The 23162-nt window shown below is 37.6% G+C and overlaps 1 protein-coding gene across 1 annotated transcript; it reads right to left on the bottom strand.

Moving 5' to 3' along the window:
* Positions 1 to 25: 25 nt before the first annotated feature.
* LOC132752590 (calcium-activated chloride channel regulator 4-like) lies at positions 26 to 22849 on the bottom strand (the record flags this gene model as incomplete). Its single annotated transcript, XM_060742925.1, has 8 exons — positions 26 to 274; positions 1506 to 1742; positions 4360 to 4515; positions 5821 to 6085; positions 6364 to 6573; positions 10454 to 10765; positions 20629 to 20853; positions 22743 to 22849. Coding segments are annotated over 8 exons (1761 nt in total), but the record flags the coding sequence as incomplete, so codon positions are not given.
* Between the last annotated feature and the right edge of the window lie 313 nt (positions 22850 to 23162).

The raw sequence follows: 23162 nt of genomic DNA, 5'->3' as shown, positions 1-23162 counted from the left end.
CGTTCCCCCCAAAAAAGCAGATAACCCTTAGCAACGACTATGGAAATAATGTTTGAGACGCTCCCTTTATTTCCGGTTTCATCAACAGCTTGTAATGCAAAGAAAGCCGTCCCAGTATAAGATTCCTCTGCGTCAACAGTAATCTTCAGAACTTCGATGTCGCCTGACGGTTTCGGAATAAGTGAATTATTTCCCACTTCAAGTATAGGGGCGTTATCAAAGTCATTAAGTAAGACGTCAACATCGTCGGCAATCCTAAAAATATAGCTTGAAGCTGCAAGGAAAGAAAATCTGGTATCAACAAATGTTCATTTACAGTTGGTTACGTTCCATTATGTATGTTTATAATGTGATTAATATAAATACGTTCAATACAAAAAGCTATTGTACACATTAGAAGGCATAAGACAATTGTTCAAATCTACTGAATTTGTAATTTTGAATTTTAAACGTTAAATATGTCCATGTGATACTGTTAATTTGCTGAAGTCACTTGCATTTAAGTGATAAACATAGGATCACGCTTTTCGTAATCAATCGTATAATTCAAAAATGATACTATTTCCTCATAAATCATTGTGCATTCGATCAATATATATATATTATTCGGATCATTTTATAGATACTATATAATATGATCCGAATAATATATATCATCTCTTTAAAATAATAATAAAAAAAGAAAATAATGACTGAATGTACGTGTTTGTGTGGCTTGTCTGTTTATCTCTTTTAAATGGACATATCGGCGCTAAAAATTAGCTTAATGAGATCGCAATTGAACATAGCCATTTTAAAAATATCTAACTAAAATTCATTATTGTGTTTCTCAAACGATGAATTGAGAAAGGCAAAGGCACCTGTATATTAACACTACATAAATGTCTTTGTTGATATTAAATATATCGCTATACTATTTACATATTTAATAGAATAGATCATTCCTTTAGGCATATAATAATTCAGAAACGATTAAACAAACGAAATCACCAGAAGCGTTGCGTATGAACATGTCAACTGGACTAAATCAAAATGACTAGCTAAGAACAACGCAATCAATCAGTGATTTAATCGAAGACGGGCTGTTACCGTCTAGTCAGTATCAATAATGGTGATATATATGATCAAGGTTTTGACGTAATTGCCTTATTGGCGGGCATCATCGCAGTCAGAAATGTCAAATTATTTGAACTTTGTCTGATGTATATGTATGTATACCACAATTGCATGGGATTGTTCCTCGTGGTACACAAATGTGAGCTCAGAATTGAACTGGATTTTATTTTGAAAGGCCCATGACACTTTATCTTTTACTGTGTACGATTTTTGGCGTACTATCATGCATTCCATAGTTTAAAAACGAAATGTCACTCGTGCAACTAAAACAAATTATCAGGGCAGTTACATGTATGGCAGTTTCCCATTTTAAAGTTTATTAAGAACATTGCAGAATCACATGTTCCTTTAGAATTTCATGATATTTTAAACATTTCATTTTTACAAACCTCTGCCAATGGTTTTATCATCACCGGTTGCTGTCCAAGATATTGTGCAATTTCTTCTTTCTGAGTTACTCAAAGCCTTTGATTGTATATGGTGAATGTTGACGTCAGTAATTTTTCCTGGCGCTATTAAATCATCTGACGTCGTAATATTTTTGTAGTTAGTCACATTCAACTGTTCAAGAATTTGCACACGCTGAAAGGAGCTGTCATAGACTTCAGTGCGCTCATCAATATCACCTGAAAGATTGTATATTCGTTTGTTTGCTTAAGTTGTTGTTTTCTTTCACTTCTTTATTCTTGTTATCGTTGCTATACATAACACAGGCGCTTTGATCATAACATAAACTGCACCTAAATTATTCATCAATATTTAATATGACGTAATTTTTTAGTCCAGGTGTGACATACTGTGAGTTTTCATTCAATAGATATTACATGTATGGAAACAACTAGAATAGTTATATAGGGCCCGTTCTTGTTATAGTAGCTTAATAATAGCATGTGCAAAGTAGAATTGTTGATATCCTCTGCTAAAGGATATGGAAGAAGTCTCTGTCTGTCCGCCCGTCCGTCCGTTTCATATTAGTGTTCGGAGCATAACGTAAAAAGTATATAAGGAATCAACTTCAAGATATACAAATAAAATATCTTATTGAGCAACGATGTAGCACGACATTACATCTTATTCAGCGTACAAGATGTATAACTTTACCTATCACTATTTTGGAGTTTTTGTCTTTTGCTATTGTTCATAGAGCATAGCTCAAAATGTACTTAAGGGGACAGGGGACCTAAAAATGAACAATTTTGTATTTCAGTGTGACCAGAAACACACTTCCAAATATTTCAAAATCTGTTTCACAGGCAGATAACCAGTTGCACAGCATTATTCAATAATATATGACATACATTGAAGAAAATAATAGTTTGCATGCATTGCTCCTTCAAAAAAATGACTGACAGCAATTTATGTTTACCCCCACCCAGCCAAAATCACACCTAAAATATACCAATATGGGCCATCTTCATGAAGGTGCAGCATACTCCAGAATCCGCCCGATTCCTTTAAAAATATCAGTAACACGCAGTGCAAGCTATGGCATTTTCAGAAATGACAAATAAAATGTCTGTCATACGTTGGTTTTTTTCACAAAATTTATCTGAAATTTCTTACTTGTTTGGCGCCAACTGTCAAAGCTTGAGTTTTAACTTTTCACCTCCATTCAGAGAGTCAAAAATACATACAAAGCTACCAAAATGCTTAGTTTCGGGTAAAAACCCATGAATACTTCTCATTTTCTACACACAAACAAGAAAGAATTACAATGACAGAGAAATATCAGAAGTTATCAGTACTTTCAAAACACCATGTCTGAGTTTTTAAAAAATTTGACCGGGGCAATCATTCGAATATGTCCCCTGCCCCCTTAAGATTCAAACTTGAAACTTAATAGGTGGAGGGACCTCACCAAGGAGGCGTGATTTGTACATGCAAGAATAATTACTCCACCCTTCAATTTCTCGGAGTTCTTGTCTGTTGTTATTTTTATCACGATGCCTATTTTTAAACGGAAGCATAGCTCAAAAGTTATCAGCTCTTAGCCTAGCAATAAATAAGTTTAACAAAATAAATATGGGATAATCTTGCTGTTTGAAATTCCTTTGGATATTGTTATCGAAAAATAAGGTCATAGGAAATTAAAAAAAAGAAGCAGTCACGAACTGCCATAGCACCCGCCAAACAAGATACACTGGAGTACATTGACACTAAAATACACATCAAGGTGCAATAATTATTAGCCGGAATGAGCTGTATTACTCAATATTTTTTTAGTTTAACCAATCCATGTTTTCGAGCTGTGTTCCATACAGTATCAGTAGGATGTATTAGGTTATGAAGTTAATATCACAAATAATGTTTTTTCGAGTTATGTCTAGACGAAAAATTAAACATGAACCTAGAAATGTGACCATAGGACATTTAAGCGCCACTATTGTTTCTGTCGCAGTGGAATATGTATAAACGTACGCATATTTTATGAAGTCAAATGTTATATAAATAAATAATTATATAATAAATAAAGAAAAACAGAATCCCTAATAAAGAAAGTCCAACACGGTAATATTGAAAATGTTGCAGCCACGGTTTGACTGAGCCTGTTCATGGACAGTACTAGAAAGTGCAAGTCCCTCTAGCACCAGACTCAATATTTGCAATGAAAACAAAATGTAATTGTATCATAACTAATGGTTTAACAAACCTGACAAAACACTTGTTCTTCATTTAATGTGTTACTAGACCGTGACATTATGACCCGCAAAACCAATGACCTCTTAACCAATATCTTTTATCTTGAGGTCATGATCAAACTCCATACGAAATTTTAAGATTGGAGGCTCAGTCTTTCTCTAATTATTGGTCGAACAAGATTTTAGTGGACAAGGACGCAGTCACCTTGACCCTTGACAAATTACTTCATAATCAATGGAGGTCACATACTAGTCATTATCAAACTTTACAACAAATACAAGGTCTTTCAAGCTTTTATAAAAACCATGGTAACCTTAATCTAACCTTTCAACTTTTGATATCAAAAAATTGATCTTAAAATCGATTGGGATCATCTACATGTACTAGTCATGATTAACCTGATAAATTGTTACGGTTGTTGGCTAAAGAGCCATCTAAGTATTGGTTGGAAAATCCTTAAATATTTTTTACCTTAAGAACCTGATCTTTTGGCCAATTGTACAGACGGTGTGTTACTGTATATTTGTCTCTAAGAGACATTTATTTTATGTGGATTTTACAGGGGGTTCGACTTGGGCAAATTCTGTTAGACAAGCACAATACCTTCTTCGGGATTCGGAGCTCCTGTGACACTCTGTAGAACTTGGGTCTCTCCTTTCGCTCCCTTTACGTCAACTTTCACATTAACTCGGCCAGAATGTAAGCAAGTAGGAAATATATAGCCAGAATATATTCCGTCGTCAATAAATGAATCTGGGTCTGAAATGATGCAAAAAGAATATAACAAGTCAGATAAATAAACTAGAGAACTCTAAGTTAACTCTTTAACTGTCTGGGAACTTATGATAAATATGATATACATGGCCAATGGTGATTTATGTGATTTCATAACGTGGCACTTCCTGTTCTCCGCTACTCTTTTTATCAAACCGCCTAAACTCAAAAATGTTTGTGGTGTCTGCTTTATATTTTTAGCAGCTGTAGACGATTTTGAATGTTACAAAGAGATTACATCAATTTAAATCATTTTATATTTAGTCCAGGTACAGATATCATTAACATCTAAATTTCTAAGGAATAATACGGAAACTGTGGTTAATGATTTGTCTGGCATTTCCTTGTTTATGCATGTATCAGCTCTATGTTTTATCTGAAGGTAATATCACATTTGCCAACGTTTCGTTAACTTCCTATGACAATTTACGCAAATGTTATAGAAAATCCCAAACACTGGTTATTGCGCTTTTAATTTTCAATATATTTTAGAAGTAAGAAAAGCTCTTAGCAGTTATTTCGTCCATGACATTGTTTGAAATATGTACTCATATACCAAGAGCCTTTACTTTTTGGAACGTACTTTGAGGAGAAAAATAACATTGAGGTAATTTTTAATATAAAACACGGTTCGAACTGAATGAGTTTTTATTTCCAAACAAAACGTAAGGGCAAGGCCCATCTATGAAACATTCGATTTTTTATAGACACTTTGTATAAAAATGATGATTTTGCAGTTCCATGTCCGAATGAATATATGTTACCTTACTAAAGATTAGTCAGCAGTTTTGTTTTCCCACAATGTATTGCTCATAACCAAAAACTATGATGTCTGGTCGGAAATTCCGTAAAATATAGTATGAAAATAGTAAAGCGTATCTATTATTAGGGATATTTGAACAGTTGTGGATATAACGAAAACACATTCATCATCTTCGCTTACTAGCTTGTGCCATTATCAAAACCGAGCACGTGCCATAATAAAAAATTATATGTTTGTATAACTTACGTAAGGTCATTGGCCAAACGTTGATAATTTAAAGCGAAATTTACTCCATTCCAAATGAAAGAAAGCAAACCATTTGAAAAATTATTACTTATAGAACCAATAGTTTTTTAAATGAATGGCTTTTTCTAATATTTGAAGATCTATTTGATTTTGATGTTTTACCTTTTACATATATTTAAATCAGTAATACAAATGTAACTTAACTCCAATAAGGCAAATGCTGGAGTCGGCTTGATTTAAAACTAGACTTTAAATGACAACATAGAAAGAATATTTCTTACCTATCCCGTCATCCATTAGTTTCACGTCGCAGATATGGTTACCTGTCTCTACATGGGCTGTAACTGTTGCATTAAGAATTGGTAAATACCCTTTTGAGACTTCAGAGAAAATAATTGGTAGATCGCCAGTAGATAAATCAATATTACTGGTTGAGAGCAATGACGTCACTCTGACTATGTCGTCACTGGTAGCATCTGATTTTGCGAAATACTCTACAGTTCTTGGCATCGTTCCGGTCGTGACTATCATTTCATATTCTCCGGCCTGTTAATAAGACAAAATAACGGCGTGATTTAATACCAAAAGGACATTCTGGCAAAAATATAGGAAACTAAATTCGAATCCATTAAGAACTGCTTTGAAAGTGATCGGTGAAGTCATTTTTTCCTAAACCACTGTCTTATCCGACTTATTTATTTAAGTACTTGATAAATAGAAGCTTTTGACTCTGTTGTGTTTTATGTAGAAATATTTATGGGCGCAGAAGTTCTTGTCATCTATTTCTATCGGTTATCTACCGGAATGAGTACAACATCACCTACTTGTGCAGTACCGGGAATTGATAAAGTTGTTATGCTTCCATGACTTTCAATAAACTGATTATAGTCGTTTGGGCCGGTCAGTTCAAATTTGACGTCTGTGTCCGTGGGCGTTATGAAGGAAAACGTTGTGTCACCACCCAATCCTTTTTCTAGAGCAAACGATATATTATGTTGGTTTGTATCCACCGAATTCATTTTATGTGCCATCAACTGAAAAAGATGTTCATTTTATGACATTATATAAGGGTTAAAGAAATATGAAATTAAGATGTAATTTATTAGGTCCAAATCCTAAAATAATTAGTTTACTACCATTTTAAGTATATGTTAACTAGTGTTCATTCATGCATTTCTATAGATATTAGAAACTTTGACGTAAGCGATAGCGATGAGCTGCGGATGAATACAAACATCCTTAGTGTCAAGCTTTATTTCGCTTCATAATATTCACTTTATTACGTCACGACTCTTTCGTCGTTCTATGGAAAATATAAGGTGACTATGAATTGAATTTGATATACCCGGTAGTATGAATATGATATAGTATCGACTTTTCTTCTATGAATATATACAAACTTCTTCTATGAATATAGAACATTTTCAATTTTGCCGTGTTGGGCTTTCTTTAGGGATTCTGTATTTATCTATTCTATTGATTGAGCCTGTTCATGGACGGTACTGGAAAGTGCAAGTTACGGTCCACGCCCAAAAGCACCGGCTTAAGCAGAATTCAACATTTAAACATGAAATAGTAAAAATTTGAATTTAGAAACATCCGCAGATGTGTTCATACGGCGGTTATCATGGAACCTTCAATGTGACACTTCCGTGCCATTCCATGAAAAGTGGCGTATGGTCCCCAAGTAATAAAAAGCGTGTGCCCTAAACGAGAAAACAATGGGCAGAACTAAATAAAATGGAATTTTGAAAGGGGATCAGAGGTTATGAAGCCTGCGTATCACAGATAGGACGTCAAAAGACAAATTTAAAAAGCAAGCCTCATATCCTTAGGGTGATTCAACATTATTCAAGTAGGAATATTGGAACCAACCAACTAGAAAATGCCGAAAAGTTGAAACTAAAAATACCACAAGCACAACAATAATGTCGTGCTGAACGATCTTCAAGGATCGAAAATATAACATCATTGAATAAATGTACGGGAGACTTTTTACAGCCGACACACAGCACAAATAACACGGATGTGATCATAAAATAGATAAATATATAAACCATCTGGATATATCATGATTTCACAATTTGAGGCATTCGTTTTCTATCTATTCAGCTTAATGAGTTAAGTTTGCACTTTTATTAAAATTACAAATAGGTAAAAATATTACTAATTGTAAGTACTAAAAGAAGGCGATTATATACTGGTTTTGTTTTGAAATATTCATAAAATACCAAGTAGAAACAAGCACGTACAATGAGGTAACAAGAAGCAACAAACCTTACGATGAGATAACAAAAAACAACAAGAAGAAACAATGAGATAACAAGTAGCAACAAGCAGAAACAATGAGATAACAAGTAGCAAAAAGCACTGACAATGATATATACCAAGTAGCAACAAGCACTACCAATGAGATACCAAGTAGCAACAAGCAAGACAATGAGATAACAAGTAGCAACAAACATGACCAATGAGATAACAAGTACCAACAACCAAGAACAATGAGATATCAAGTAGCAACAACCAGGAACAATGAGATACCAAGAAGCAACAAGCAAAAACAAGGCGATAACAAGCAGCAACAAGCAGTAACAATGACATATCAAGTAGCAAAAGGCAGGAACAATGATATACCAAGTAGCAACAAGCACAAACAATAAGATACCAAGTAGCAACAAGCACTACCAATGAGATACCAAGTAGCAACAAGCAAGACAATGAGATAACAAGTAGCAACAAACATGACCAATGAGATAACAAGTACCAACAACCAAGAACAATGAGATATCAAGTAGCAACAACCAGGAACAATGAGATACCAAGAAGCAACAAGCAAAAACAAGGCGATAACAAGCAGCAACAAGCAGTAACAATGACATATCAAGTAGCAAAAGGCAGGAACAATGATATACCAAGTAGCAACAAGCACAAACAATAAGATACCAAGTAGCAACAAGCACGTACAATGAGATACCAAGTAGCAACAAGCACGTACAATCAGATAACAAGTAGCAAAAAAGCATTAACTATGAGATAACAAGCAGCAACAAGCGGGAACAATGAGATACCAATTACCAACAAGCAGGAACAATGAGATACCTAGCAGCAACAAGCACATACAATGAGAAAACAAGTAGCAACAAGCACATAGAATGATATAACAAGAAGCAACAAGCACAAATAATGAGATACCAAGTAGCAACAAGCACGTACAATGATATAAAAAGAAGCAACAAGCACAAACAATGAGATACAAAGGAGCAACAAGCAGGAACAATGAGATACCTAGTAGTAACAAGCACATACAATGAGATACCTAGTAGAAAAATGCACATACTGAAACGTACCCGGGGTCTGCTCGCCCGGACACACTTCAATATCGACATGTGGGTTCTTCTCAAACACACGTAAATGGATAAGGGAAAATAGGGACACAAGGACTAAAAGATACGGACACCTGAAATAAGATTAACACAACAATTTATTAAATATACATTTCACAAACAATGAAATTGATATATAGTATATTCTGTGGATGGCTCTGGCTTGGGCTCCTCGTCTTAGGTCAGGAATATTCTTCTGTTACGTCTAGAATGATGTATAATATAAGATGAAATGAAAGGCTTGACAAATACGGTGTCACGTCTTGCCTGTGGTCTGGTACAAATTCTATGGTAGGAATTACCATGAAATGCTATAGGGTTGATGGGGTATCTAAAATGGTAACTACAAAATACAGTGGTGTTCTACCCTGGTATATGGGTATCACTATAAAATATGGGATTATGGCTATGGAAACTTGGTCTTCAGTCAGGATCTATCATAAATGGTAAATAATGCCAAACTGCCAAACTAGATGATTAAATATAAAGCTTCTATATAAACTATTACTGGCATAAAGTATTATATACCTTTCTGGTGGCTGGAGATACATCCATATTCAATATAGTATAGATGTGGTCTGGTGGCTATCTACCAAGGTACTGACAATTTTGGCAGATTCGGGCTGCTATTTATAGTCTGGGACGCTGGGTGGCTAGCTTGGCTAGGGTGCCTAGCTTGGCAGTATCGTCATCGTCTCCGATGACGTCACTGCCTAGCTCGCGCGGGCAGAAATTTAGCCAGTGCCAGCTGCCATGTTTAAATTGGCAGCGTGTGGCTAATTGATCATAAAAACGGCTACAACGTAGAATACGAGGGTTGTTCAAAAAGTAATAGGACTGCAGCTCTAATGTTCACATTTTATATAAGTTATTTTAAGTAATATAACCATTGTAAATATTAAAAGGATGAAGTTATCTATGCATGCAGTGTATGTATTGATGATTAAAAGTCGATGTCATGAAGTAGAGTTAATTACTTCAGTACTTGAGTAGTTTCCGGATACGGGTTTATTTTCGGACGTAAAATGATGGGCTTGATCGTTACAATACAATGAGATACCAAGTAGCAAAAAGCAGGAACAATGAGAAACCTAGTAGCATCAAGCAAGAACAATGAGATAACAAGGAACATATACTAAGTAGCAACAAGCAGGAACAGTGAGAAACTTAGTAACAACAACAAATACAATGAGATACCAATTAGCAACAAGCGCGTACAATGATATAACGAGAAGCAACAAGCACAAACAATAAGATACCAAGAAGCAACAAGCACGTACAATGAGATACCAAGTAGCAACAAGCACATACATCGAGATACCAAGTAGCAACAAGCAAGTACAATGAGATACCAGGTAGCAACAAGCACGTACAATGAGATACCAAGTAGCAACAAGCAAGAACAATGAGATAACAAGGAACAACAAGCACGAACAATGAGATAACAAGTAGCAACAAGCAAATAAAAAGAAAGGTTCCTAATCGTCTCTACATGCTTAAATTATTACATGCTATATTTGCAATTTCTTACCATGACATTTTTATTTCTTGCAGAAGTTAAACCACCGGAAAGAGTTTCAGAGAATGCACCAAGAAGACTTATACCTCCATTGTCTAAATACGTGTAATATTTGCCGCCAGTTTCTCGTGCAATATCACCAAGTAAATGATCCGCTTGTTGAGATATAGCTATAGTGTGGACAGTTATTTTGGCATTAATCACTTCTTGTCTGGCATCGTTAACATGGACATTGACAGCGTCGGGTTCATCTGATGAATCTTCTCCGTCAGATATGAGAATTATTTCACCTTGTGAAACAGTTCCGAGCTTCTTTGTTAAAAGCTAGTTTAAAAATATAAACAATAATCTAGTTTATACGTGTGTACGTTTTTATTTCTCGTTGTTTATACTTAAAAAGGGGGAGACACACTTTATACCTATGTAGACGCTATAACTACCTTCAGTTAATCTTTTAACGTGATATTCAACTCTGAATGTACCTAGTTGCAAAAGAAAGCGCGCTCTTGTCTAAAGCAGGCTGTCAACCAATTCCTATATTCCTATAAAACTCCTATATTGTGGGTCGGAATCCTATATTTTAAAAAACCTCCTATTTTTCCTATATTCTCCTATATTTTGAATATTTTTCCTATATTTTTTTTAAAATATATTGCCGAGGAATTCAAAGAGATTTAAATTTTGGTACTGCTTTTGGCCTTTTGTATTTTACAGGTAAGAGAATGTGTATGCCTGCATCAGCATCACATTACTATGCTCAAGGCTGCTGTGCTCCACATAGCCATCGAAAAGCACTGTGCATCAGTATGTCAACTTTATTTCAGGGGACCTGTAATTCAGATGATGGTCATGCATTGCTGTAACTTTCTGCTGATGGTGTGGTTCAAAGCTAATGCAGGCTGTCCAGCATCCCTTAAATTCCTAAAAAAGTGAAACATTTGAAGGGAATTCCTAAAAATGCCCTATTTTTTCACTGAAATTCCTAATTATTTTTATCTTTCGTACTAAACATACTTATAACTTGTAACCCTGTAAACATAACTCAAAGTCGACCATGTTTTGAACATTGTCAAAAATTATTTGGCCATGATTTGCCAACTCAAAATTGATGACATTGAAATGGTTTCGTTTCAACTAAAAGTTACTTTGACTATGTCAGTAACATTGCTATTTCATAATCAAAGAAGTTGTTGATAAACATGTTGACAGTTAACAGCAAAAACACTACCATATCATTGTCCTGAAACTTTAAACATAACCATAAAAGTCCACTTATTCTGGAATATTAAGACACTGTTTTGCCAACTCCAGATATCTTGAATTTTATGTTTGTTCATTTTATCCAAATTTCTGAAGTGGTCCATTTGTATCATATCATATTTGAAAATGATCATTATGAAGCTGTTGTAACACAATCTTAATTAAAAACATGTATAAATAGTTGTAAAAAAATAATGTACAATTTGTTTACTCACAACTCTTTTATTTAAATCTGCATAATATCAATACAACATTGTAAAGTACTGAATGGGTTAACATAGACTTTGAAAAATTAATTCTTTCCCTCATACTTATTCTTTTTGTATCTTTGTAGGAGAAATTGCTTATTTTGCCACAAAGTTATCAATTTTATTCAGTTCTTGTTCTTTCATCCATATGGTGCAATTTATGAAAGGCAGACTCATATAATTAATCACACTCAAAATAATTTTGCAGTTCAGTAATATAAAGCTCATTTCCAATTACAATGTACTTACATTTTGCAATTATGTGATCTAGATAAACTGCTATTGAATGGTCTGCGTGATGAACTTTTTTGATGTGCAATTCTTTGTGTTGATTATAGATGCTTCCCATTTATTCAAATGACTGTACTAAGGCAAAATAATGCCTTTTTACTTTTTACCTACTTTTACAAAAAAATTCATTTGTCCATAATTATGATTCAAAAGCTGCATTGTGCAAGAATTTCACTGTATAAGAATTTCTTTTAGACACTTGTGGTTATAACATTCCCAAAACATAGGTAGAACATGTTCTTTTTGACATGTTCAGCCATTTTAAAAAAATATGGTTTGAACATGTTCGTGGAGTACGCAGGCTAACGGGCTGACAGTCTAGCGGGCTAACAGTGTGAACTGGGCGGGCTAGCAGTCTAGCGGGCTAACAGTGTGAACTGGGCGGGCTAGCAGTCTAGCGAGCTAACAGTGTGAACTGAGCGGGCTAGCAGTCTAGCGGGCTAACAGTGTGAACTGAACGGGCTGGCAGTCTAGCGGGATAACAGTGTGAACAGGGCGGGCTGGCTGGCCGGTGGGCTAACAGTGTGAACTGGGCGGGCTAACAGTGTAGCGGGCTAGCAGTGTGAAGTGGGCGGGCTGGCGGGCCAGCGGGCTAAAATCTAAAACTTTATTGATTGAACATAAAAATGTTATGATACATTACGTGGCAGTGTGAAGTGGGCGGGCTAACAGTGTAGCGGTTTAGCAGTGTGAACTGGGCGGGCTGGCCGGCCAGCGGGCTAAAATCTTAAACTTTATTGATTGAACATAAAAATGTTATGATACATTACCTAGCAGTGTGAATTGGACGGGCTGACAGTGTAGCGGGCTAGCAGTGTGAACTGGGCGGGCTAGCGGGCCAGCGGGCTAAAATCTAAAACTTTATTGATTGAACATAAAAATGTTATGATACATTACGTGGCAGTGTGAAGTGGGCGGGCTAACAGTGTAGCGGGATAGCAGTGTGAACTGGGCGGGCTGGCGGGCCAGCGGGCTAAAATCTTAAACTTTATTGATTGAACATAAAAATGGTATGATACATTACCCAGCAGTGTGAATTGGACGGGCTGACAGTGTAGCGGGCTAGCAGTGTGAACTTGGCGGGCTGGCGGGCCAGCGGTATAAAATTTAAAACTTTATTGATTGAACATAAAAACTTTATGATACATTACCTGGCAGTGTGAAGTGGGCGGGCTAGCAGTGTAGCGGGCTAGCAGTGTGAACTGGGCGGGCTAGCGGGCCAGCGGGCTAAAATCTAAAACTTTATTGATTGAACATAAAAATGTTATGATACATTACCTGGCAGTGTGAAGTGGGCGGGCTAACAGTGTAGCGGGATAGCAGTGTGAACTGGGCGGGCTGGCGGGCCAGCGGGCTAAAATCTTAAACTTTATTGATTGAACATAAAAATGTTATGATACATTACCCAGCAGTGTGAATTGGACGGGCTGACAGTGTAGCGGGCTAGCAGTGTGAACTTGGCGGGCTGGCGGGCCAGCGGTATAAAATTTAAAACTTTATTGATTGAACATAAAAACGTTATGATACATTACCTGGCAGTGTGAAGTGGGCGGGCTAGCAGTGTAGCGTGCTAGCAGTGTGAACTGGGCGGGCTGGCGGGCCAGCGGGCTAAAATCTAAAACTTTATTGATTCAACATTAAAACCTCATGATACATTTCCTGGCAGTGTGAATTGGACGGGCTGACAGTGTAGCGGGCTAGCAGTGTGAACTGGGCGGGCTGGCGGGTCAGCGGGCTAAAATCTAAAACTTTATTGATTGAACATTAAAACCTCATGATACATTTCTTAGCAGTGTGAATTGGACGGGCTGACAGTGTAGCGGGCTAGCAGTGTGAACTGGGCGGCCTGGCGGGCCAACGGGCTAAAATCTAAAACTTTATTGATTGAACATAAAAACGTTACGATACATTACCTGGCAGTGTGAAGTGGGCGGGCTAACAGTGTACCGGTTTAGCAGTGTGAACTTGGCGGGCTGGCGGGCCAGCGGGCTAAAATCTAAAACTTTATTGATTGAACATAAAAACGTTTATGATACATTACCTGGCAGTGTGAATTGGACGGGCTGACAGTGTAGCGGGATAGCAGTGTGAACTGGGCGGGCTGGCGGGCCAGCGGGCTATAATCTAAAACTTTATTGATCGAACATAAAAATGTTATGATACATTACCTGGCAGTGTGAAGTGGGCGGGCTAAATAGTGTAGCGGGCTAGCAGTGTGAACTGGGCGGGCTGGCGGGCCAGCGGGCTAAAAACTAAAACTTTATTGATTGAACATAAGAACGTTATGATACATTACCTGGCAGTGTGAAGTGGACGGGCTAGCAGTGTAGCGGGCTAGCAGTGTGAACTGGGCGGGCTGGCGGGCCAGCGGGCTACAATCTAAAACTTTATTGATTCAACATTAAAACCTTATGATACATTTCCTGGCAGTGTGAATTGGACGGGCTGAACATGTAGCGGGCTAGCAGTGTGAATTGGGCGGGCTGGCGGGCCAACGGGCTAAAATCTAAAACTTTATTGATTGAACATAAAAACGTTATGATACATTACCTGGCAGTGTGAAGTGGGCGGGCTAGCAGTGTAGCGGGATAGCAGTGTGAATTGGGCGGGCTGGCGGGCCAGCGGGTTAAAATCTAAAACTTTATTGACTGAACATTAAAACCTCATGATACATTTCCTAGCAGTGTGAATTGGACGGGCTGACAGTGTAGGGGGCTAGCAGTGTGAACTGGGCGGGCTGGCGGGCCAATGGGCTAAAATCTTAATCTTTATTGATTGAACATAAAAACGTTATGATACATTACCTGGCAGTGTGAAGTCGGCGGGCTAGCAGTGTAGCGGGCTAGCAGTGTGAACTGGGCGGGCTGGCGGGCCAACGGGCTAAAATCTAAAACTTTATTGATTGAACATAAAAACGTTACGATACATTACCTGGCAGTGTGAAGTGGGCGGGCTAACAGTGTAGCGGGCTAGCAGTGTGAACTGGGCGGGCTGGCGGGCCAGCGGGCTATAATCTAAAACTTTATTGATTGAACATAAAAACGTTATAATACATTACCTGGCATTGTGAAGTGGGCGGGCTAGCAGTGTAGCGGGCTAGCAGTGTGAACTGGGCGGGCTGGCGGGCCAGCGGGCTAAAATCTAAAACTTTATTGATTGAACATAAAAACGTTATGAAACATTACCTGGCAGTGTGAAGTGGGCGGGCTAGCAGTGTAGCGGGCTAGCAGTGTGAACTGGGCGGGCTGGCGGGTTAGCGGGCTAAAATCTAAAACTTTATTGATTCAACATTAAAACCTCATGATACATTTCCTAGCAGTGTGAATTGGACGGGCTGACAGTGTAGCGGGCTAGCTGTGTGAACTTGACGGATTAACAGTGTAGCGGGCTAGCAGTGTGAACTGGGCGGGCTGGCGGGCCAGGGGGCTAAAATCTAAAACTTAATTGATTCAACATTAAAACCTTATGATACATTTCCTAGCAGTGTGAATTGGACGGGCTGACAGTGTAGCGGGCTAGCTGTGTGAACTTGACGGGTTAACAGTGTAGCGGGCTAGCAGTGTGAACTGGGCGGGCTGGCGGGCCAGCGGGCTAAAATCTTAAACTTTATTGATTGAACATAAAAATGTTATGATACATTACCTAGCAGTGTGAAGTGGGCGGGCAAACAGTGTAGCGGGCTAGCAGTGTGAACTGGGCAGGCTGGCGGGCCAGCGGGCTAAACTTTAATACTTAATTGTATCAACATGAAAACCTGATGATATATATTTCTTAGAAGTGTGACAATATGAAAACCTCATGATACATTTCTAAGAAGTGTGAAGTGGGAGGGCTGGCGTGTTCATGATTCATTAACTGAAGTCGGCGTTTTTTCATCATGGCAAAGAAACAGGCACAGTTATGGACTTACAAAAGGCTTAAAACCAAAACCTTTGTACTCGAGCCAACTTGTGGCGAACTGGTTAATATACCGGACTCTCAGTCCAGGGGCAGAAATTTTTCTGGGGTCACTCCTGTCAAACATTCCGTATTAAATTTAAACCATGGTCTCAACCAACCAGGGATGGTTAAGGAACTGGCATCTTTTGTTTTAATAGCAAAATCTAGACATTTTTAAAACCCCTAATCCCGACAGGCTGAAACAAACTACGGACATTTACACTTAATTTAAGTGCTTTGACCGAGTATACTCAGCCTTTGCGAACATCGTAGATCCACATCAGTCGGTGCGCATTCGCGCCGTCTGCCAAGAATCTACACTGTTTACTGCCCAACCACTGAGTATGATTCTAGTGTCCAGGCACCGAACATTGTGGAACCTGATCAACCGGCTCTTGTTTGCGCCTATTGATATAACTCAAAAACGAGAACGGTGACCCCAAATTATTTTTTGCTTAAAATGTTTCTGTTTTCATATTTTAACAACATGCCAAGTTTAAAGAAATTCTATTGAACAGTTTTTATTTTGCCTATATGCCTATATGAAAACTCCCGAAAACGTCATTAAGGGTAAAAAAATAAAATATCAACCATAAGAGTTTTTGTCGTCTTTTTATTAATCAAAAAATTTTTATGTTGAATCAATAAAGTTTTAGATTTTAGCCCGCTGGCCCGCCAGCCCGCCCAGTTCACACTGCTAGCCCGCCAAACTGGTAGCCCGTCCTATTCACACTGTTAGGAAATGTATCATGAGGTTTTAATGTTGAATCAATAAAGTTTTAGATTTTAGCCCGCTGGCCCGCCAGCCCGCCCAGTTCACACTGCTAGCCCGCTACACTATTATTCCGCCGACTTCACACTGCCAGGTAATGTATCATAACGTTTTTATGTTCAATCAATAAAGTTTTAGATTTTAGCCCGCTGGCCCGCCAGCCCGCCCAGTTCATACTGCTAGCCCGCTACACTGTTAGCCCGCCCACTTCACACTGCCAGGTAATGTATCATAACATTTTTATGTTCAATCAATAAAGTTTTAGATTTTAGCCCGCTGGCCCGCCAGCCTGCCCAGTTCACACTGCTAGCCCGCTACACTGTTAGCCGCCCACTTCACACTGCCAGGTGATGTATCATAACATTTCTATTTTCAATCAATAAAGTTTTAGATTTTAGCCCGCTGGCCCGCCAGCCCGCCCAGTTCACACTGCTAGCCGCTACACTGTTAGCCCGTCCACTTCACACTGCCAGGTAATGTATCGTAACGTTTTTATGTTCAATCAATAAAGTTTTAGATTTTAGCCCGTTGGCCCGTCAGCCCGCCCAGTTCACACTGCTATCCCGCTACACTGTCAGCCCGTCCAATTCACACTGCTAGGAAATGTATCATGACGTTTTAATATTCAATCAATAAAGTTTTAGATTTTAGCCCGCTGGCCCGCCAGCCCGCCAGTTCACACTGCTAGCCCGCTACACTGTCAGCCCGTCCAATTCACACTGCTAGGAAATGTATCATGAGGTTTTAATGTTCAATCAATAAAGTTTTAGATTTTAGCCCTCTGGCCGCTGGCCCGCCCAGTTCACACTGCTAGCCCGCTACACTGCTAGCCCCGCCCACTTCACAATGCCAGGTAATGTATCATAACGTTTTTATGTTCAATCAATAAAGTTTAAGATTTTAGCCCGCTGGCCCGCCAGCCCGCCCAGTTCACACTGCTAGCCGCTACACTGCTAGCCCGCCCACTTCACACTGCCAGGTAATGTATCATAACATTTTTATGTTCAATCAATAAAGTTTTAGATTTTAGACCGCTGGCCCGCCAGCCCGCCCAGTTCACACTGCTAGCCCGCTACACTGTCAGCCCGTCCTATTCACACTGTTAGAAAATGTATCATGAGGTTTTAATGTTGAATCTATAAAGTTTTAGATTTTAGCCCGCTGGCCCGCCAGCCGCCAGTTCACACTGCTAGCCCGCTACACTGTCAGCCCGTCCTATTCACACTGTTAGGACATGTATCATGAGGTTTTTAATGTTGAATCAATAAAGTTTTAGATTTTAGCCCGCTGGCCCGCCAGCCCGCCCAGTTCAGACTGCTAGCCCGCTACACTGCTAGCCCGTCCACTTCACACTGCCAAGTAATGTATCATAACGTTTTTATGTTGAATCAATAAAAATTTTGATTTTAGCCCGCTGGCCCGCCAGCCCGCCCAGTTCACACTGCCATTCCGCTAGACTGCTAGTCCGCCCAGTTCACACTGTTAGCCCGCTAAACTGCTAGCCCGCCCAGTTCACACTGTTAGCCCGCTAGACTGCTAGCCCGCCCACTTCACACTGTTATCCCGCTAGGCTGCTAGCCCGCGCAGTTCACACTGTTAGCCCGCTAGACTGCTAGCCCGCCCAGTTCACACTGTTAGCCCGCTAGGCTGCTAGCCCGCCCAGTTCACACTGTTAGCCCGCTAGACTGCTAGCCCGTTAGCCCGCGTACTTCACGCACATGGTTTGAACATGATTTGACTGTGACCATTTCTGCAGGGGATGCAGTTGACCAGTGAGTCCACACTGGTAGCACCTTTGCTCTATGACTAAACTAGAGCATTATTTGTGAGTTACTTTTGTGTCAAATATGCAAAGGTTAGCTCACATCGTGGTCTTTATGGACCTTAGTTTATTTAGTCATAAAATTGCAAATTTTAGCCCTAAAATTTCTATTACGTACCCTAAAATTCCTAATTTTAGCCCTAAAATTTCTGAAATATTACTGTAAAATTCGCCCTAATTTTATGTCGGAAGGTGCTGGACAGCCTGCTAATGGGTTCCTTCACTTATACGGTAAACATTTTATTGTAGAAACAGCATGTGCAAAGTAAGAATAATTTACATTTACATAAGCATTGGTAAGTTAAACAATTTAAGTTGAAAACTCCTATTTTTTTGCCTCAAAATGTTCCAAAAACTCCTATATTTCCTGCTAAAATATTCCTCCTTTATTTTGGATAAGACCTGGTTGACAGCCTGCTAAAGGGAAACTTTGTAACATATTTCAATATCATTAGAATTTTCTATAATAAAGCGAAGGGATGAAAAGTAAAAGTTTTAGACATATAAATTTTAAAGATGCTTTAAAGCATTTGGATGGTATGCCATTCCGGCTCCAACTCTATAGGAAGTTACATCTGTTCCATAATACGCGTAATACAACTAGTATACTGTCACGCATCAAGAAAAGAGTTAGCATTTTTTTTCTATAAAACATCACACTTTCCAAATGTAAACCCAAAATCAGACATAGGAGCTATATATTGTCATGATCCCACGTGGGCGCCGAATTCTCATAGGGAAGTGAAGCCTGGCTCGGACTCAGTGCCGGGAAACTCGGAATGCCGTTCCGCGGCCCTAGCTACTGAGCTACCCTTCCATATGCAGACGTTTTTGCATAATTCGTGAACAGTTCTACAGCATGACTCTTTTATGTAGTTTATCATATTATTACCGAATCATTCTGAACAGTTTTACTTAGAATAGGTAACATATTGCGCAACTGATTACAACATTATAATAAATGTTCCCACGCTTGGACATCTTGCGTGGCATATCGTTTCTTAATTTCCTAATGACATTTATTTCAATTATATTAAAAAAGTGAGAAACAAAGCTTATAAAAATGTATAACATTTACAAAAGAATGTAGAATACAAAAAGATATCATTTCAATTTACTTAAATTAAGCAATTTATCTTTTAATCACATACTCATTCAACCTACGACTCCGTAAAAGTCGTATTGCACGGCCGTTTTAATATATTTTGACGTCACGTTATTTATGTTCTACAAAAATAGCGTAAAGACGTGCTTAATGTTTTAGTTAAACCATGGTCAATGTTATAATAATTCCTTTTAAACAATTCTTATTTTAATGTATGTGATATAAAGAATATGATATTTGTGTAGCTTCATTATTCAATTTATTTATGGAGTTCATAGCTTAAGACTTGAAAAATTCAATTTCTTGAACTGGTTAAATTACTTTAGGTTTGAATCTACACTTAATCAACATTCTCGATATATCATACATTCACCAGATAATTAGCCTTGTGTTATAATCACATTCATTCAAGACAATAATATACCTTTTACTTCCCTCAAGACTGTAAAGTATTTATAAAATAATTGTTTGTTTCTTTCTTTTGTTTCGTTCCAACAAAATTTAGATCATATGGCGCTGAAACAGGAAAGATAATTTTGGCAAACATCGCGTGTTACAAACTTGCTTTAACATCACGTTTCAACATTCCCTCGCCTGCTGCAGCTAAGTGACGCATAGACTCCGGTGATTTGAACCCATTTAGCGGCCTCTTACGATCACGCAAGGATAAATAGTGGCTGCAATTACGATGCTTCAACCCTTAAAGGCAACCCTCAGGCCACAAGGTGCTTTACAAATATGAAAACATACCTTTTTTGCTTCTATCATACCACATCCCATACATGTCCTTCCTGAAGCTGAATCTGGGATTACGCTAATTAAATTTTTGCGGTCTTGCTGAGTGTTAATCTCAGTCAGGTCTTTCTTTACTGTAGCTGTTGTACCAAATGTAACAATTCCAACCCAGCTTCCTTTTAAGATCAACTGCTGTATTACATTTTCCATGGCATGTCTAAGGGTCTTAAGTCTTTCCCCCTAATAATAAAATATCGGATAAATATAAAGATATAAAATAGCTTCACATTAACTTAGAAAAAGAAAAAAAAGACAGGTAGTTAAAATGAAATATACAAAATAACAGTTTATAAGTAAAAACATGTTATCAGTGGTGTTGTTTTATTCTTAACACAGCGATCATAAACAAATAATGTTTCTATTGTTGATTTGATATTTTCTTCATGGGCTTATCTAGTATTTACACCTCAAGTCTTCAAAATACACACGTCAAGAGAAAGATGATGTAGGGTTGCGGTCGATGTCTAAAAGTGATGAGCAAAAATTGTTAGTCAAACCTTGAAGTTGAAACAGAATCATGCAGTCAAATTAAATTAATTAAAGCATTTTGAGACAATCTTGAAATCATGAGAAGATAACGAAGCAAACCTTAGTCATGAGAGGTTTATAAAGCAAACCTTAAAGTCATGAGAGGTTTATAAAACATACTTTTAAGTAATTAGAGATTTATGAAGCATAACTAAAACTCATGTAAAGATTTTGAAGCAGACCTTAATGTCATGAGAGGTTTGTGAAGCAAGCATTAAAGTCATGAGAGGTTTATGAAGCAAACCTTAAAGCCATTAGAGGTTTATGAAGCAGACTTTTAAGTCATAACATAACTCAAATTCATGTCAAGATTTTGAAGTTCACGTTAAAGTCATGAGAGGTTTATGAAACAAACCTTAAAGTCATGCGAGGTTTAGGAAGCAAACCTTAAAGTCATGAGAGGATTATGAAGCAAACCTTAAAGTCCTGAGAGGTTTATGAAGCAAACCTTAATGTCATGAGAGGTTTATGAAGCAAACCTTAATGTCATGAGAGGATTATGAAACAAACCTTAAAGTCATGAGACGATTATGAAGCAAACCTTAAACCCATGTCAAGATTTTGAAGCAGACCTTAAAGTCATGAGAGGATTATGAAACAAACCTTAAAGTCATGAGAGGATTATGGAACAATCCTTAAAGTCATGAGAGGATTATGAAGCAAACCTTAAAGTCGTGAACGATAATGAAGCAAACCTTAAAGCCATGCGAGGTTTATAAAGCAAACCTTAAAGTCATGCGAGGTTTATGAAGCTAACCTTAAAGTCATGAGAGGATTTTGAAGCAAACTTTTAAGTCATAAGAGGTTTATGAATCAAACTTATCAACTACTTAGAGTATTATGAAGCAACAGTTCGCATGGGCAAGCTCTTAATGTAATGAGAGGATTATTAAACAAACTTTAATGTAATGAGAGGAACACGAGGCATTCTTTAAAGTGTAAGGTTTAATGCATGGAGAGTATTTGCGGAAAACCTTCAAGTTTTAAAAGGATTAGAAAGCAAACTTTAAAACTGAGAGAGCTGTATGCAAGCCTTAAACCTCAACGAAGATTACTTAAAATGAAGTTGTACAGTACTATGCAAATACGAAAAGCATTAAAACGTTAATCACCTTAAAAATTCTCTATCAATTGGGCAAACAGACAGTAGTTTTATATAATGTATTTGTAAGAAAATAAACAAGTTCGAAAAATTCTTTCAATGTATATATTCAATTTGCGCATATTGTTCCTCTAATTTCCATTAAATGTTCTACATACATGTACAATAACTAGAGAAAATAAAAATGAACGAAATTAAAAAGAATAACCGCTACGTTGATAAAATCTGAATGTAAAATGTAAATGAAATGCATTCAAAAGTAGATATTCATCTATGTAAAATGTAAAACAAAGTAAAATGTTCATCTTTCTTTTACATCAGTATGTTTTATCTCTTTTTACAACTCGAAAATGTATAAAGTCTCAGATTAATTTAAAATGCAAATTAATCTGTTTTTGTTTTTTTGTTAGAAATTCAAATACAATTTTGTACAAATTACCTGCATACTTCCCGATGTATCTAATACAAACACACGATAACTCGTAGTTTCTTGTATTATTTCGAATTCTGGGACTGTATTTGTTGACACAGGGAGTTGTTTAGCATCTATAGGAATAAATAAAGTTAATTAGAAAGCAAAAATATATTGCAGAAGTGTAGTTTTAAGATAACAGTATATCATTTTAAAAGTGCAAGTTTTGGTGTAAAAAATAATTAGACCCTAATAACAAAATACTATTTGATTGTAAAAAAGGCTCAAGAAGTGCGATATTTGAGCGACTGTAGAATACTGTTTTGTTGACATTCTCTTCGTCTAGGATTGACTCCAAGTTTATGCGAAAAAGACGGTCATGAACTTTCAAATTTAAGCATTCCATTGATTTTAACAAGACCACGTTTATTTAGGAATAGATTAACG

The sequence above is a fragment of the Ruditapes philippinarum genome, unplaced genomic scaffold (genome assembly GCF_026571515.1).
Source record: "Ruditapes philippinarum isolate M1 unplaced genomic scaffold, ASM2657151v2 ctg10528_1_1_1_1, whole genome shotgun sequence".
NCBI classification, from domain to species: domain Eukaryota; kingdom Metazoa; phylum Mollusca; class Bivalvia; order Venerida; family Veneridae; genus Ruditapes; species Ruditapes philippinarum.
This window is presented reverse-complemented; position numbering and strand designations above follow the sequence as displayed.